Raw genomic sequence first — 19,503 nt, 5'->3', positions numbered from 1 at the left:
AACTAAGCATCCATTTTCAAATCAAACATGAAGACAATTAGTAAGGTAATTGTTAAGATTGAGGCCTTTAAATTCTTTTTCCATGTAAGAGATTATAGACCAGATAGAGGATACAGATGTAGGTTGATATGTATATACTCAGACACAGAAATATTCCTAGCTAAATGAATTTTATTCTATTAATTCTGCTCAAAAATCTTCAATCATCTTACTCTGGCCAGGGATGCCTCCTATCTATCCAAATCCCATTTGACCTCCCATATACCTCCAACACAAAGCCTGTTATCATCCTCACTGACCACCCCCCTGCCCTGCATTAGAACATATTTACAGGCTTATATTTGTAACTGAGTCACAATCAAGGAATGCAGGGAAAAGCAGGATTCAGACTAAAAGCAGGATGAAGAAATGAGCTTTTGGGAGACAGCAATAAAAAATGAAAATGTGGCCCGAGTAGTGCTGTTGGGACATAAGTTCTAGTGGTTCTATCTCCCCTTCTTGCACAGTAGGGTCCATAGCACCTTGCCAACATCAGAGAGCCAAAGCTCAGCCCTTCCTCTCTCTAAACCAGGGAAGGAAACATCAGCTCCTCTTATCAAAATCATGTTTGTAATGCACAGCTCTGATTCCTTAATCACTGATGTAGAAAGCAGTTTTGGTTACATTTTATATTTTTCAGCGAGCCTTTCCATTACTTGGCTTTCCATTACATTATTACTAGACTTTCATATAAATGAGGAAAGTCTAAAAGCATAAACATCTATAAATTTGAACCATGTTCTAAATTATCTTCACATAAAAGTCTCTTTATATAAAGTCTGATTTCAGAATGCATGTTTTGGGAACAAGATCTGCCCACCAGTATTACTTTCTGAAGAAAAGAACATAAAAATCAGCCCCAAATAGGTCAGATGTAGAAGAAATGCGACAGCACCTCAGTGTTCACTTCAGAATGAATTCTAATCACTCAGAAAAGGAAGATCATCCAAAGGGGAAGATGGCAAATTTCTGGTAATTTAAAGACAACTCCTGCCTGCTGAGTAATTATGATTAGGGTCTGTAGGGCTGAAAATATACCAACATTCAGAAATGTCCTAGATGGTCTCATTAAAGCATCACCATGTAGCTATCCATCAACGATAACAAAATCAAGCATCCACTGGCACAGGAAGATAATCTGGACGCCGGGGGCAGAGAAGCATACAAATGAAGACTGCAAGTCCTGCTTAAGGCCTTTCTTTGCAGTCATCTTCTACCTGTAGTCTTGACCAAAGTTATTTCCAGAGGTTAAATTCTGCTCACCTGTGCCACAGCCAATTTGCATCTCCCACTTAGACTAATAATAGAGGGACTGGCAGGAGGAAACACGGATTCTGTATGTTGCTTTTATTAGTGGGGTTGCAAGCAGGTTGGACAATCAAGTTCAAATCAGAATTTCTGTTAAAACAATATTCCCCAAATACATGATTCTGCTTTAGCTCTTTTACCATGATCTGTTCCATGAGAGGGACCCATAAAGTCATAGTTCTGCACGGTCTAGCCCCTTAGGTGAGGAGGAAAAATAAAAAAGAAACAAAAATAAAAGCTAAACTTGGAAAGCGAGAGACAAGGAGAGAAGAAAGGGTCAGGGAAAGTTACAGCACAGAGTGAATAAGCATAAAGAAAGCCAGAAGACTTGGAGGAGTTTGCAGCTAATGAAAAAAACAAGAACACCAAGAGTGGGGGGAGGGAAGGATGTGAAAGCCAGCTGGAATAAGAGAAAGCAAGAAATACAGGAGCCAACAGAAATCCAAGGACAGAAAGTATTGGAGATTGAAAGGAACAGGAAATTTATTGGAAACCAAGTTGTTTTTCCTTTTGTATCCAATGCAATTCTATTCCAGGCAGAACTCTAGTCTCAACCTCAAAGAGGACAGAAGGGAAGTTGAAACTCATTGGAGTCTTTCCTGGAGAGTGGCCAGGAGCTCTGGAAAGATAGATTAGGGAAAACATGATAGGACAGCAGACCCTCTGAAAGCAGATACAGGGAGAGAGAGGGGTGGCTGTCTCACCCAGCACAGGATTTTCAAAATTAAAACAAAACAAAAAAGGAACAAAGTGATAGTTTGGCTCGATCTCAGAGCTACTGAATCAGAATTTCTGGTACATTTAGTAAACACCTCAGGTGATTCTTATCACCCAGAAAAGCCGAGAAAACATCGATCTAGTAGTGAACATTAGGAACTCAAACTAGAGCTGCCAGATTTCCTTCTGAGCTCTGCTATTCATTAGCGTTGGACCATGCACAAATTATTTTACTTTTCTGCACCCCAATTATTCAGTTTATAAAATGGATTGTTGGGGAGTATGAAATGAGGTATTGTACATAAAGCAGTTAGGCAGGACCTAGCACCTATTGATACCTCCACAGTGGTAGCTCTAGAACTATAGAAGTACTCTGAATAGAAAACTCATACAAAACAATGCCTCTTAATTGATTACAAAGTAAAATATGAAAAAGGAATAAAAAGGCTGCATCTTAGATGCAGTATGCATGTGATGAAGTATGCACGGGAGCATTCTTCCCAGCGGTACAGAGACCACGCCACATACATCAGGCTTTCTGCTCTTGGTCTCAGCATTCATGAGTTGGGAATCACCATGTGAACTTGACAAAAAGCTTTCTTTTTTTTTTTTCTTTTTCTTTTTTCAAAAGTATGTATGAGTCACCTCAAATTAAAGGGGACTCCAAGATTTGGAGTCTCCATGCTCAAAAGAGGAGGACTCTCTTGAAAGGCAATTAAATCCAGGACTTGGCTGATGTGGAGAACCCAAAGAGAACCACATCCAACCCAACATCATTGGGAATCAAACACAGGGTAACCCACCTTATTTTACAATCCTGTATAGTCTTTAGTCATTTCCCTCTCTATTATTTCCAACAACCATCTATTTCCTCTATAGAACCCCATGTAATTCTCTGCCTTTCTCATTATGTGAAGACTCAAGTTCTTTCATTTTCCATCTGGAAACTCAGCTCTGTAGTAACAAGCTGCACCACATTCACAACCTCTACTGAACATCTCCATCATCTTCTGACCTTAAATGAAGACCTGATCACCCCTACAGAAAGCATCTGCCCGGTAACCCTCGCATATAGAGACTGCTTAGCTTTCTAGAACTTGCTTAGTGACCAGAAGTATGGATGGCATCTGCAACTATTACTTCCTGAAAACTGTAACCCTTTATTTGTACAAAAACTTCTCTTCCTTTGAGATCCAAGTGATTTGGCCAGACGGTCCTTCAGCCCTTTTTGAGGACTTGTATCCTTTATATCCCAAAGCCATTAGAACTTAGTTTGCCAGTTTTCTTACCTCCCAGTTTTGACATTATTTTGTAGTTTACTCAATGTCCTGGTGAACCTTCTATCCAATATTAGATTTCCACTGAAATTTACTGGATTTTACTTTAGTTGAGCCATTAATTCATATAGTCATACAAAGGGCTTATTATTGCTTGTGACTGCTCACTTACTAAGATTCTGACCACGAATATTTTCAACTTTCTAACTTTGTTGTGCCTGTGCATAAAATCATAGTCTTCATTAGTACTACAAGTCATTAGAACCCTACTTCTACCTACTTCCACCTCTGAGATACCTTAGGTTAACAAAGAGTCTTGAGAACAGCAATATACCTGGTAACATGCTAGCTGAGGACCCATGGTGTAATAATAATAATGAAACAGACTTTTTCCTCACGATGAATGAGTTCACTCTGTGAAATACATCTTTTGTTCTAAACAAGCGTATTAACTTAAATCTAAAATAAGGACACCAAAAAAAAGTATAAAAAGCCTCAAAGATAAGAAATATAAAGTGGTGAGTGAGGCTGATAGATACAGCAGAAAATAGGATAAACATATCAAGAGTCACATGTAATCACACATAATTAAAGGTAAATTCACCTAATTAAGGATAGAGACAATCAGATAAGCAGCTTGGCTTATTAGAGACACAATTTAAAACAAAATCACAGAAAAATGGATGTGAACTGTCCTAAGGTACTTTTTTATTTGTAAGACAACTAAAATTACAGGAGCTAAACATTCAGATAAAAACATTAAAATGTTAATTTAGAAAACAAATACAGGATTCTCTCTTCAAAAAATAAAAATCAGTTGTTAGCATGTCATACATATGCACAAAGATACAAACATATACATATAGAAGAGAGGATCAGCAAATCTACAAAATACTTTATAAATCAACTGATAAAATATATAGATGTCTCCCAAGGATTAGGAATCAACAAAGAAAGAGAAAGAATCAACCAGTAATGAAATAAGGCAATGCAAAAGATTATGAAATAATAAAATTTGTTTACCACCAACTCCATGTCCATAAAAAAAAGATCTGAAATAAACTTTTATCAATAGACACAAAATATCATGAAGGGACTACCCATTTAATCATTTATTGATTCATTCAGTAAATTTCACTGAACTATGTCACAGTGAAGAAGTAAATAGTACATTGCTCTCTAAGGGCAGATACTGAAGTGGAGCATAATGTTTCTTATTTTTAAAATATCTTCTTTCTCTTTTATGATTTTTATTTATAGTGAAAACCATTAGAATAGCCTGTTTTTCCATGAAGTATTACTTTCTCATTAAAGCATCCAATCTTGAGCTTTAAATTATTACCCTATACAAACTTTTGGTTGCAAGATAATTGCTGGAAATCTAATGTATAGCATAGTGATTATGTTAATAATACTGCATTATATACTTGAAAGTTGCTAGGGACATAAATATTATATATTCTTAACATAAAAAAGAAATCGTAATTGTGATGGGTTTCAGGTGTTAGCTAATGCTAAGGAGGTAATCATCCTGCCCTATATAAGTGTGTCAAAGCTGTACACCTTAAGCTTACACAATGTTACATGTTAATTATATCTCATAAGGTTGGGAAGGTAAATAGTTACTCTAAACAGTTTGTATATTACCTGGAATACAACTACCGCAAAATTTTTGTAATATGGTAAATTAATATATTTTTACAACTTCAATCACATTGCATAATTGGGGTTTTTTTAATATATTTTCCCTCTTATATTGTTAGCATTTCAACTAGCTTGAACAGAGTGAATTTCTAACTAAGAACAACCAGAAAATCTGGACAAAATATTAATGAAAACACTTGTTAGATAGCCTTAGAAAATTGCCAAAGTAGTGAGTACTTAAGTGGCCAATATACCATGCAGAAGAAAGACAAAGTGGTAAGACCAACATTGACCATGACTTCCTCTTGAAACATTTGCCAATTTGGTATGAGAAGTTGAGAAGATCATCAGAGCTTTTAGAGGCCTTAAAGGCAGAGGAGAAAATACTTTGATGTTAGGTCCCAACCGGGAGACACCCAGGTAAACATGCTAGGCTTTTTAGTTAGAACCACTGAACAGCAACAAAATAAAAGGGTGAAGAGAGAAAGACAAAGCCTCACAAATAAAGTAGGTCCAGACTCAAATCAGCTCACCATCTGATTGGCTTAAGGTAATCTATCCTTATATTTACTATTTGCTAAAAGCTAAAAATAATCCTTTCCACATCTCAGAACTGTTAGAATGGCCACTTTAAAAAATTCAAGTAAGTGCTGCAAAGGATGTTTGGGGGGTGGGGGGAGATGCCTCCTGTACTATTGGTGGGAATGTAAATTGGTGCAGCCCCTTGGAAAACAGTATTGAGGATCTTCCAAAAGTTAAAACTAGAACTGCCATATGATCTAGTAATTCCACTTCTAAGTATCCAGAAGAAAGGAAATCACTATATTGAAAAGGTACCTGCACCCCCATGTTCACTGCCCCGTCATTTATAATAGCCAACTTTAGTGTCCATCAACAGACGAATGAAAAGTAAGATGTAGTATAGACACACAGACATATTTTTTAGCTTTAAAAAAATTCCTTTCATTTGTGACAAGATGGGTAGACATTAAGGGCATTATGCTTAATGAAATAAGTCAGGCAGAGAGAGACAAATATAGTGAGGTATCATTTATATGTGGAATCTAAAAAAAGCAAACTCAGACACAGAGAACAGATGGTTGCCTGAGGTGGGGTTGGGGTGGGGAGGACAAACAAGGGGAAGTAGGAAAATAAGAGGAAAAAAAGAACCCTTTCTGGGGAAGGATAATTTGAGGTATCTCAAATTAGGTCTATAATTTTCATTTCAGATATCTAACACACACCCCAAAAATCAGTAAGCCTTTGAGGAGAAAAGATATACAAATCAGACCCACTAGAGATCTGACTATTGGAGTTATCAGACATGGAACTTAAAATAACTCTGATAAATACTCAAGAATTCATGGCAAGATGGAAAATTGTGGCAAAGAACAAAAAAGTGGTTTAAAAAATAACAGAAATGCATTAACTCAAAAATATAAAATTAAACTCAATAAATTTGATTAGCAGCAAATTACAACTCAAGAGAATTAGTGAAATGGAATACTAGTGAGAAGAAAATCTTCAGACTGAACATGGAGCAAAAGGATGAAAGATACAAAAATGAATGTAAGAAATAGATGGAGCACAGGGAAAGTTTGAAGATTTTTCAAATTATAAGCCCAAGTGGATGGATTAAAAAGGAAACAGAAGTAATACTTAAGGAGAAATGGTTGAAAATTCTCTAAAATCGATGAAAGCCAATAAAGCATGGAGCCCTAGATCCAAAAAATGCTACAAACCACTGGCAAATGCAAATAAAATTAAATCTAGACACATCACAGTCCTACTGTTGGAAACCAAAGACAGTGAGAAGACTATCATCAAAGAAGCAAAAATAAGACGAATAGTTCATTTCATTGTCTCTGGCTTCCATTGTACCTATTGAGAAATCTACATTTTGTGCTGTTGTCATGCATTTTAATTCTTTATATGGCATATATATTTATGGCCAATGTTAACTTACATTTATGTACATCATTATCAAAATAAATGTAATTTCAAACAAAACTTAAAAAATCAGATTTTTACTAAAGACTATAGAAAAAAAAACTATTTCTAGCTGAAGGAAAATAATTTCAGATGGAAAGATGGAGATGAAGAAAGGAATGAAGACCAAAGGAAAGAAGAATACTCTAACATAAAATGTATATCAACTGTATACATACAGATAACAAATATAAAATTAACATATACAACAATATAAAAAGCAGAAGTCAGAAATGGAGCTAAAATACTATATATGCCTGTTTAATAAGTTGCAAAAGTACCAATTTACATAATATTTTAAGAAGTCCAGGTCATGTGTTGACATCTTATAGATAGCAACTAAGAGTAGAGTAAAAACAGCATATAATTAACAAGTTATGGTAGGGAGAAAATGAATAAAAGCATATCACTCAAAAGAAGCTATAAAAGGAAAAAAAAGGGAGAAAAGCATAATAGGAGGAAAAGAGGGAAAAAAGAACCTTTGAGACAAATTTAAAAAAACAACAAACAATGGAATGGTACCTTGTTTCTTTTCTGAAAATTCTTCCCCAGTCATCCTAAGGTTTTTAACAAATGTACTAACAACTTCATAGCTACAGATTAAAAAGCATATAGTCACATTATAGACAATACCTTAAGATGATGATGCAAAGAAATGCAATGAAAATAACAGAGAAAGCTTCAGAGACACATTGAAAGTTTTGGTGTTCATTCCTAAAAGTAATGGAAATGCACACCAGGCTGTAAAAGGAGGGATAAGCAGGATTCCATTCGAAATAGACAACATCTCCCAACCAGCTACATGAACAGGGGTTTACAGAAGGACTGCAGTTGTCTAGTAGACCATGAGAGAGAATGCCATTTTAAAATTGGTGGTAGCAGCAAAAGTTGGGAAAAAGAGATGGATTTCAGAGAAATTCAAGAGCTAAATTTGCAGGACTTAGGGATACTTCGGATGTGGAGAAATGAAAATGAAGAGCTCTTGCCTGGTAGCGTATAGAACTGAACAGATTGTGATGCTTTCTCACAATAGCAAGTACTGAGGAAGGTCTGGGGTTGAAGGAAGGAGAAGGTGAATCCAGTTTTGGAAATGTTGAGTTTGAACTGCTTTTGAACTATCCAAGTGATGATGTCCAGTGAGCAGCTGCACATCAGGACTATAGCCTAAGAGGGAGACAGGAATATAAATCTGGAGGACACAAATATATAAATAGTAACTGAAACCGTGAGTATGGATACAAAGTCATGAGGAACCTGGTCATTTACCAGACAGCAACAGGTCACAGAGTCTGACTTGTGCCAGACCAAGGAACCAGAGACTCGCCTGGCTCAAAGCACTTACAGGTGTTATTAAACAGATGCCAAGGAAGATCAGTTGCAATGAGTTAAGTGTCAGATGTCAATGGTGCGGAGGTCAAATAAGACAACATATTAAAAAACTATAATTCAATGAGCAGTACTGACAAAGAATGATGCATAAAATGCCATGGAAGCACAGAAATGCGGCATTAACTGGGTGGAGCGAAGAGTTGATTAAAGAAAGTGACATTTAAACTGTGTTTGAAAAATGAGTAAGAATTTCCCAGGCAAAGAAGTCAGGGGAAGAAGTCACTATTTCGTGAAGGTAGAGCTATTTCTCACACTCATAGTCACTTTTGATTACCCTGCTTCCACATCTTAAAAGGGCAAAGCAGATATCCTCAGGTAGCAGCCTAGCTTCCATCACTACCCTCAAGGCCCACGAAATCAGAACATGAGGGAGAGAAATACAGTATTAACACAGCAACAAACATCATGTAAAGTCTCAGAGTTAGGGAATAAAAAGAGCATTCCTGATTCTATAACAGACTGAATAAGAATGTTAAAAAATTATAAAAGCAAAGTTACTATAAAAGCAAAAAATCAAATTAGAATGTAGAAAAATTCAATAGACATGGGATCATATGATCAGAATAACTTTCCCTCTCATGCATTTTCAGCAAAAGGCTTCAAGCCAGATGACCATGGCCATCTTTTAAGTAATGAGGAGCAATGTATCTTCTGATTGGTTTTGAAAGAATCCACAAATGCTAAATTACTATTTGTAGAACGAAGATCACAATTTCACATACTGATACACTAAACTGAGAATACGCAGAATGTAAAACTATAGGAAAAAATGGGTACCTAGTATTGGAAGAGTTGATTCAAAGCCACATAGTCAAATTATGTTTACCCACTGAAATACTATAATTAATCCATTATTATTCACAAGACGAATCAGGGATAAACATTTCTGCATCCAGCAAAAAATAAAAAAAGAGTGAAACCCTTATACTGCCCCTCCCTTTTTCCATGCTTTAACATTCATATAACAATCGTCACTGTTACTACTTGGTGGAATTTTAGATTTTGAGCTCTTTAAAAGGAAAAGCACATTTCTTTTTCCATTTACCTCCCATTTGTTTGAGAGTGCAGTAAGCTGCAAACACGTGGATACAATTAAGTTACCTATTAAACTGGGCATTCCGGAATCACGGGGATATCAATTTGGCTTTGAAAGTGCTGTTTTTTCAAGCTTGTTCAAGTGTGTTGAAGCATAAAAACATTAAGGATAATTAATGATAGGCTAGATAATTTCACCCTATGATGTTTTCCTAGCCTTACATGCTGGCTTCATTCCTCTTTCTGCCACACATTGTCCCCTTTGTTACACAGTACAGGGAAGGAACTGAAAATTAAAGGCACTGTCCCTGGAGGAATGCTTACAGATACGCATATTCTACAATGCAGCCCCTCTAAGGGAAAAAACAAAGAAACAGTTTCCGTTAGGCATCCTGCAAAAGGCCACAGGTAGGGGTTTTGCTGGGTCTGAGCTATAGAGGCGGGTCTGCATGTTCACAACACAGGATGGGGAACCTTTTAAGAGGTGAGGCCTAAACAAGACGGAACTGCTGCAGGGAGGGCCCTGGGGTGCGGTGGTGACATAACAGGGAGGGCCCTGGGGTGCGGTGGTGACATAACAGGGAGAAAGCAGGCTGTGTACAAAAGGGTGGGGACACCCTGGACCGCGAGGTGGTACCTGCGCAGGGTCGAGCGCCCCAGCCACTGAATCCCCGATCCAGAGATGCTCCCGGAGAAGCTGCTGGTAGCTGAGGCAGTGCTTCACCGCAGATGGCACATTCCCCATGGCAGGGCCTGGGACTGCAGACGGCGATAGGAGGGCGCCAGGAGCCGGGAGGAGAAGGATGCCGAGCGAGCTGCGCCAGCCCAGAACACGCCCCTCCGGGCCACAGGCGGCCAGCACGAGCCCTGCTCCTCCGCTCACTGCGTCGGCGCCGGGAGGGTGGGGAGCGGGCAGCACTCCCGGCCGCGCCCGGGGCTAAGAGTGCCGGAGGCACCTGCGGCGAAGGCCCGCAGCACCCGTAACCCGAGAAGAAAAGGAATTGAGCCCAAGGATGCTCAGGTGTGGCGCATTTTCCTTACTGCGCTGAGCTTGCGGGGCTCTCTGCACACGCCCCACTTTCCGACTTCTCACCTGATTGAGCTCTTAAGAGAAAGGGTGTAAATAAAAGAAAGGGCGCATGCGTTTTTGTGCCGGTGAGTTTGCTCCTTTCCAGCTGCAGACTTTCATGCTTAATGTAGATTTGCCCAGCGTTGAACTCACTTGAGTTTATGCTTGATGACAATAAGCTCTATTTTAAAATATTTTGAGCTCGTTTGCAAGGTTAAAACACAACCTAATAAAGGAGAAAATATAGAAAGTATTACATTGGGGGAGATGTCACAGGTAACTTGGTTAAGTCAGTAAATTGTCCTTAAGCTCGTACTACAAGTTAAGCACTGAACCGGAATCCAGTTGCTTAAGAGATGCATGGCTCCAAATTGTTAAAGCCCTAAAGGCTAAATTCATTGGGACTAAAAATGCTACATAAATCCTTAGGATATTAAAGTAGGAGTAATCTTTGGTGTGCAGGGCGTTGGTCCTGGAAAGGACCATTTCCCTACCACCTCTCCTTCATGGGCACACTTATCATCACCTGGACCCACTCTGAAACAGAGTGATTTCAGCAGCTTGCAACTGAACAGACATTCGTCAAGAACAGTCGTGTGCAGCCAAGCGTGCATGGCCAGGCATACCAGTCAGCTCTACCTGTCGCTGTAGCAAATAGAAATCCGAAGCTGGCTGATGTTGCACAACCAGATGAAAGGATCCAAAGATTGTCTTGTAAAACATAATATAAACACACTTAGAGGGAATTTAATACCCAGAATAAGGAAACAATCATTACTACTTGGGAGAGTGGTGAGACTTCCACCTTCCACAGGCAATAGAAATAAAGCAGTCAAGGACAGAAAAACGCAAAGAATAAGAGAGGTATTATGTAGATCCATGTAGTTCCTTAGTGGAACAGCACTGGAAAAGGCAAAGAGGAGAAGGGAATCTTAGACCTCACAGCTTTGACCAAGGAAGGTTAACTTGGAGAACATGCCCTGAACTGCTAAAATGAAGTTACCCAATTACTGGATGACTTTAAAACTCTTAAAGTACAAAAAAAAAAAAAAAAAAAAAAAAAAAAAAATCCAATTATTATTTTCCTGAAAGTTACAATTTTATAGGAGTGTATTCGTAGAGCTAAATCTATTCTATGTTGTCTTTAGCAGAGCTCAATGGTTAATTATTTTTCTTCCACAAATGAATGCACTCTGGTTGCACCAATGCCTATTACCTTTTTTTTTCTCTCCCTGTTGTAATACTATAATAGGAAACATTGTTTTTGAAAGAATTTAAAAGGTCCAATTTGAGCAACAGTAAACAAGGTAACTTTCAGAATGGAGTCAGTCCTTTATAACTTGAAATAGTTCTAACAGTTAATAGTCAAGTCTAAGCTTTTGGAGAATATGACTTCTGAGATTAGCCAAAATTATATGTTCCTTTGCTATGAAGAACACCTAGAAGTAAACTTTACTGCTTAATAGTTTTCTAAATAGGAAGGTCTTCAGAAAATGCCATATCCCAAATAGTTCACCAAAGTAATATAGTGGGGTTTTGGTTTTTTGTTTTTGTTTTGTTTTGTTTTTCAGAAAAGCCTTTAAAATAGGAAAATATTTGTTGACATAGACTTAATGCCTTTAATATGGAAAATGCTGTAATATCAAAAATGTAACCTTTAATTCCTGTAATTACCAAAATCATTAACAATAATAAGAACCAAATATCTTAAGAATGTTAACTCTCACAAATGAAAGAGCATGAAAATAGATGGGCTTTTGCTGGAAGGTACGTTTTGATATTAAAGTTAATTATGAATGCTGAAAATGTATAAACTTTTACAGTTACATTAGTGTACATCTTCCTTTTTATCATTAGGATGAAATTTCAATATGTACTCCTGTTAGTGCAAATCAAGAAAGCTCTAGATGAAATGAGAGTAAATACAGAAAATCCCTGTGGCGGGCAATGTAGCTCTTTCTCCCCATATGCAGGTTAAGAAACTTGAGCTCTTCAGAGAAGTATAGGAAATACTTTCTAAAAATCACAAAGTGTGTGGTATATCATGATCATTGTGCATCAGAACTAAGCTATTTCTGTTTCATTGCATTTCAGTCTTTCACATACGAGAAGATCCAAAAAATCATTGCAAATTAAAAGCAATTTAAGTTCCTGTTTCCTCTAGTGAATATAAATAACTTTCCATTCAAAACATTCACATGTATCTGTCTTTCCTGAATTGTTCTTCACTCCCTTCCCTCATTAAGCTGCTACCAAAAATCCAATCTCTCAAGAAGAGATGTCAATTAACATCTTGGACCCATCCATTGTCTCTTTGTATTCTCCTGTTGACTTCTCTCTGCCACATTTCTCTTTGAAAGTCACCACCATAGCACAGTGAGGGAGAGAGCCCTCACTATGGTTTTAGATCACCAGAGATGGGAGCATGGTTCCACCACTTATAAACTGAGTGACCTTCAGCAAGTTCTTTAGCTTCTGTTTCCTTATGTATAGGAGGGCAATGATAAAGTTTCCTACCTGACATAGCTATTGCAAAGATTAAATGAGCTACAATATATAAAGTTATGAACACATGGTCTCTGGCACAGAGTAGGTGCCCAATAGATTTTAGCTATTATTACTACGGTGGTTCTGGCTCTCTGTTTTATTTTGCATTCCTAAAATCACATTGTATAGCTGGAGCAATTTTTGAAAATATATATATGATCACTATTTCTAAGCTTAAAATTCTTAGAGATTTCTCGTAATTTTGCTGAGAGGTTCATTAAAATGACGCTCAAGTTTTCTTGAGAATGCTCTTAGTTATTTTTCCAGTCCTATCTCCTCTGTCTATTTCCAAACTTGTTAACTGCAGAAATCTCAAAGTATTTGCAATTCTCAAAATTCCAGGGCTCTCCCGTGCTGTACTATCATTTGAATCTTGTTCCATATTATACACATTTTGGGAAACAAAAAGATTCATGAAGATATCAGTGAATTCAACCATTGCTCTAATGCTAGAAATATTTTAACATATTTTCTCTCAGAAAGAAAATAAATTAACATTCTTCTGTCTCTGCTTTTTATTCTGCCCTTTTCATTTAACATTGAATTAAATTCTTTCAAACTATTATGCTAATGGCTATGCAATATTCCTACATGTACATATAATCAAAATCATTTTTAATAATCTTCTAAAGCATAGCCTTTTACTTATTTTTGAAAGGGAGATAGATAGCTAGAATACAATCATGTGAATGTTTATATAAAAATTATCTAATTAATCTTCCAAAAACAACCCACTGGTGGAAATCTTCCACAACGGTTTTATTTCTGTCAATTTCTATTTTTGTTTTTAACAAAGTTTTGTTTCATATACAAGCCTTTCCTCATGTTGTTAGTAATTTACTAATATAAGTTGGTCCTTGGTGAAGGTTTTTTTTTAAAGATTTTATTTATTTATTTGACACAGAGAGAGAGAAAGCACACAAACGGGGAGCAGCAGACAGAGGCAGAGGGAGAAGGAGAGGTAGGCTTCTTGCTGAGCAAGGAACCCAATGTGGGGTTCAATCCCAGGACCCTGGGATCATGACCTGAGCGGAAGGCAGAGGTTTAACCGACTGAGCCACCCAGGTATCCCAAGGCTCCCCGCCTCAATGGGAATCTTGTCTGGGTTACTTATACATCCCTACAGAATGGCTTCACTTTGGCTTGGTGGGGATTTACAATGAGTTTGGTGTGACAGTTCTGGGATTTATTTTTTGTTAAAATCTTAGCTTGGGGTACCATGAGAACATTATGAACCTAGAACTTAAAACCATACACAATGGAATTTGGCTTCAGTTTTCTTACAGGGATTTCACTTCCCACTCACATGCTCAGGTGAACCTTTTCCATCTCATATAAATGGAACTGACTTTGGAGACCCAACGGATCATGATCTTGGCTCAGTTAGCTCCCTTTCTCAGATGGTCATTGGATATTCCATTCCTATGCAATAAAAGTCCCAACCTCTGGCTATAAAGACCTGTACCTTTTGTGGGCTTCTTGGCAATATTTAGTCCCTAGGTTTATCCTGGGTATCAGTGTCTGAGGGGAGGGACCAGCATCTCTCACATCAGCTAAGTCTTCCATACTTATCAGAATTCTAACTGGAATTTTATTTTCTTTATGATTACTTTGTTTGCACATATTTTTCAGTTCTTGGAATTCCTCTCACCTCTAGGAATGCAAAAATAGAATCTAGGAGATGGTGAAATGAACTGAGAACATTAACTTGGAGAACCTGCAAAACTCATGGTAGAGTTCCTATATTTTGACGCATCTGCAAAAAAGAAAATTAGACAGAAGCCATATGCTCTCTTTACACACTCCCATCCCTCTCCCTATCTCTTCTCCATATAAAATGACAACAATAAATTACATAGCTATACATTGGCTGTATCCTAAACAAAGTATATATCCTCTCAAAAATAGAATGGGGATGGGTTTGTATTCCAGAGGCCAATCAACCCAAAATGGGGTAGACTGACCACTACCAATCCTCTTGAATGGTTAAGTTCTTGGGGGAGAAAGGTCTAGTTAAAACAGCTTATTCTGTGAGTCCCTTTGGTCCCAAAGATGGTTGTTTAAGGGTTTGTATGATGACAGCATGAATAAAATCAGAAGCAAGTGAAAAAATCAAAATAGTAATAGTAATAAGTACCAAACTGGCATGTAGCCAAGGTACCTACTGGGCAGGGATCAAAGACACATATGGTGAGTCTCAAACAATGATGCTGTAGAACTTTGGCAAGTATCACAAGGCTAATGTGCTCCAGCCTTAAACAATAAAAAAGAAAGAATGAAAACAACTTCGTTACCAACATTGGATGATACCTAAGGGGAAGCAAAGCTTTCATCATCTCAGTTTTATTGCTGAAAAATTTAGATAACTTCTCACATATGTTATGTCTGGCTGATCTAAACTGATGGGAAGGATAACAGTGTGTTTAAAAACATTCTTGGCATTTCGTCCCTAAAATCAAAGTTCCATGAACAATAGCATTGTTTTGAAATAGAGCATTTTTTGAGAGTAAGTAATGAGATCTATCTTACCAAAATAACACCCCACCCAGGTGATGAATACCTGGCACCAGATACAGAAATCAGAATAAAGCTGCAAACCACATTTCTCCAGATGCAGGAATCTATTTCTTCTTTCACTAATTCAGAAGGATCCAAAAGCATTGCCTTTGCAGCTATACTGTAAAATAAAAGGTACAGGCAGTGACTGTTCGTTGACTGTTATTAGTTCATTAGATGGCTGCAGTGCATATAATTTTTGCCAATAGATATAAAGTATCTTTCCACTCCATTACCTACAAACTCAGACTCTATTTGAAAAATGTTTGTATCAATCACTTGATGTATTTTGATGGTTCATAGTAAATGTGACCTTAACAGGTAAACTATATTAACTCTTACCCATGAACAGTATCATTTTTTGAATCTGTTATCAAGCAGTATTGAATGAGAAAACAAGTCAATATCAATTACACATACAAAGCACTTGGTATTTTGCTTTGCACAGAGTATGTGTTCAATAATACATCTTTGCCTTCTATCTTTTCTCCTCTTTTCAAATCAAATCAGTTCACTGTTAAGAATATGTGATATTGCCCCAGTTGGAGGGAATCTATAAAGCCTGAATTTAACAACTTCTATAGAACATTAGTTTAATTCACTAAAGAGATCTTTTTGATGCTCAGTAGTTAGTGGGAAAACAAATTTGGACAAATATATGTGACATATCCTCTTGGCTTTAAGGGTCTCCCATTCTAGTGGTGACATCCAAAGAAAACAAAAATTAAAATGTATACATATATAATATCATATAGTAGCAGATTATTTTAATTAGATGAGTGTAAGACATTAAATGCCACAGTTATAGAATCTAGTTTTTTAAAAAATTATAGTATAATTTGTATATTCATTAAGTGTGCATTAAGTATTTAATTGCATAAGTATAGGGCACTATACTATGTGTGGGGAGTAATGATGAACAAGCAGTCTTTAACACAAAGAGACTTCTATTTTCTAGTGAAATATGCCACTCAAATATCTATAACAAACAGTCTGTTGGTAAGTGCCAAATAATAATATAAGTTGATAATTGAAGCAGAGCACATTCCATTTTCAGTTAGGAACATAAGAGTAGGCACAAAGAAAAAGGGCACATTGAGAGGATTGGACAGACCATGCCCATCATGGTGAAGGCAGCAGGATGGGGGAAGGAAGATAATTGATAACAGGCTACATTACTACCAAGAACTATCACGACATGGAAATAACTTCAAATAGAAATCTTCATAAAAGAACTGGATATAATGATATTTTTATGTTCATGATTCCTTCAGGATGGAAATTATAGATACAATGATCCTTTTCAGCTTTGCCACAGATGAACATAAACACATACATCCACTGGAGGTGTTAAAGAGAATAATTTTAAAGTGTTCATTTTGCAAGTCAGGCTTTTGTATACAGATTTAGAATTTTTAAAGTGTGTCATACCTGCTCTCGTGAGCAGGGGAGGAAAGGTGGTTTTTATTAAGTGACAAGACCTACAACACACTCCACTGGATATTTTAACAATGTGCATGAATTCTCATCTCCATTTAATTGCTGCAAAAACTGAGGCTCGCGATCTTGAACAACTACACCAAAATCAAAAGGAAGCATGAGAGGGCACCTGGGTGACTCAGTTGATTAAGCGACTGCCTTCTGCTCAGGTCATGATCCTGGAGTTCTGGGATCGAGTCCCACATAGGACTCCCTGCTCGGCAGGGAGTCTGCTTCTCCTGCTGACCTCTCTCCTCTCATGCACTCTCTCTCTCTCTCTCTCGAATTTAAAAGAAAAAAAAATTTTTTTTAAAAGGAAGTATTAGAAGTGGGTTCAAATTTGTGTCTCTCAAACCCTTTGCCTTACCTTTTTCATGTCATGGTTTTCAAGAATAAATATAAACAGACATTCTTCATACACACATAGTCATTTTGTTGCTCATAACCCTTTCTAGAAAAGGAAACCTTTGCTCATAGAGGTTATAATGTTTACTGTAGGGCTCAGTCTTCTAATTCTGATGTCTATGAGATTACCACAATATATGGAGGAACCAATCTTACCTTAAGTATCTTACCTTAAGTATACTTAACTTGCATTTATTTATGTTTTTAATTTTTTTATTAACATATAATGTATTATTTGTTTCAGGGGTACAGATCTGTGATTCATCAGTCTTACACAGTTCATAGTGTTCAACATAGCACATACCCTCCCCAATGTCCATCACCCAGCCACCCCATCCCTCCCACCCACCTCCTCTCCAGCACCCTTCAGTTTGTTTCCTGAGATTAAGAGACTCTTATAGTTTGTCTCCCTTTCTGGTTTCATCTTGTTTCATTTTTCCCTCCCTTCCCCTATGATCCTCAGTCTTGCTTCTCAAATTCCTCATATCAGTGAGATCATGTGATAATTGTCTTTCTGATTGACTTATTTCGCTCAGCATAATACCCTCTAGTTCCATCCATGTCATTGCAAAATGGCAAGATTTCAATTTTTGATAGCCGTGTAATATTCCATTGTATATTTATACCATCCTTTATCCATTCATCTGCCGATGGACATCACAGTTCTTTCTATAGTTTGGCTTTATATTGCTGCTATAAACATTCAGGTGCATATGCCCCTTCAGATTACTGCATTTGTTATCTTTAGGGTGAATACCCAGTAGTGCAATTGCTGATTCATAGGGTAGCTCTATTTTTAACTTTTTGAGGAACCTGCATGCTGTTATCCAGAGTGGCTGCACCAATTTGCATTCCCACCAACAGTGTAGGAGAGATCCCCTTTCTCCACATCCTCACCAGCACCTGTCATTTCCTGACTTGTTAATTTTAGCCATTCTGACTGGTGTGAGGTGGTAGCTCATTGACGTTTTGATTTGTATTTCCCTTAGGCCAAGTGATGTTGAGCACTTTTTCATTTGTCTCTTGGCCATATGGATGTCCTCTTTGCAGACATGCCTGTTCATATCACCTGCCCATTTCTTGATTGGATCATTTGTTCTTTGTGTGTTGAGTTTGATAAGTTCTTTATATTTTTGGATACTAGCCCTTTATCTGATATGTCATTTGCAAATATCTCCTCCCATTCTGTCAGTCGTCTTTGGTTTTGTTGACTGTTTCCTTTGCTGTGCAAAAACTTTACATCTTGATGAAGTCCCAATAGTTCATTTTGCCCTTGCTTCCCAAGCCTTTGTCAATGTTTCTAGGAAAAGTTGCTGCAGCTGAGGTCAAAGAGGTTGCTGCCTGTGTTCTCAAGGATTTTGATGGATTCATGTCTCACATTGAGGTCTTTCATTCATTTTGAGTCTATTTTTGTGTGTGGCATAAAGGAATGATCCAGTTTCATTCTTCTGCATGTGGCTGTCCAATTTTCCCAACACCACTTGTTGAAGAGACAGCCCTTTTTCCATTGGACATTCTTTCATGCTTTGTTGAAGATTAGTTAATCATGGATTTGAGGCTTCATTTCTGGGCTCTCTATTCTGTTCCAGGTATCTGTTTTTGTGCCAGTACCATAATGTCTAGATGATGACAGCTTTGTAATAGAGCTTGAAGACTGGAATTGTGATGCTACAAGTTTTGGTTTTCTTTTCCAACATTCCTCTGGCTATCCAGGGCCTTTTCTGGTTCCATATAAATTTTAGGATTATTTGTTTCATTTCTTTGAAAAGTGTTGATGGTATTTTGATAGGGATTGCATTAAATGTGTAGATTGATCTAGGCAGCATAGACATTTCTTCCAATTCATGAGCATGGAAAATTTTTCCATTTCTTTTTGTCTTCCTCGATTTCTTTCATGAATATTCTATAGTTTTCTGAGTACAGATTCTTTGTTTCTTTGGTTAGATTTATTCCTAGGTATCTTATGGTTTTGAGTGCAATTGTAAATGGAATCAACTCCTTAATTTCTCTTTCTTCTTTCTTGTTGGTGTATAGAAATGCAACTGATTT

General features: G+C 37.3%; 1 protein-coding gene across 1 annotated transcript in view; it reads right to left on the bottom strand.

Moving 5' to 3' along the window:
- The window catches only part of HMGCLL1 (3-hydroxymethyl-3-methylglutaryl-CoA lyase like 1), a 198,039-nt gene extending 187,544 nt beyond the window's left edge, over positions 1 to 10,495 (bottom strand). Inside the window, exon 1 of the mRNA XM_032864504.1 lies at positions 10,036 to 10,495. Coding sequence (XP_032720395.1) covers positions 10,036 to 10,143 — 108 coding nt within the window. The 5' untranslated portion in view covers positions 10,144 to 10,495. The remainder of the gene's footprint in view (positions 1 to 10,035) is intronic.
- Between the last annotated feature and the right edge of the window lie 9,008 nt (positions 10,496 to 19,503).

This window comes from Lontra canadensis, unplaced genomic scaffold (genome assembly GCF_010015895.1).
Source record: "Lontra canadensis isolate GAN:19392208 unplaced genomic scaffold, GSC_riverotter_1.0 scaffold27, whole genome shotgun sequence".
Taxonomy (NCBI): domain Eukaryota; kingdom Metazoa; phylum Chordata; class Mammalia; order Carnivora; family Mustelidae; genus Lontra; species Lontra canadensis.
This window is presented reverse-complemented; position numbering and strand designations above follow the sequence as displayed.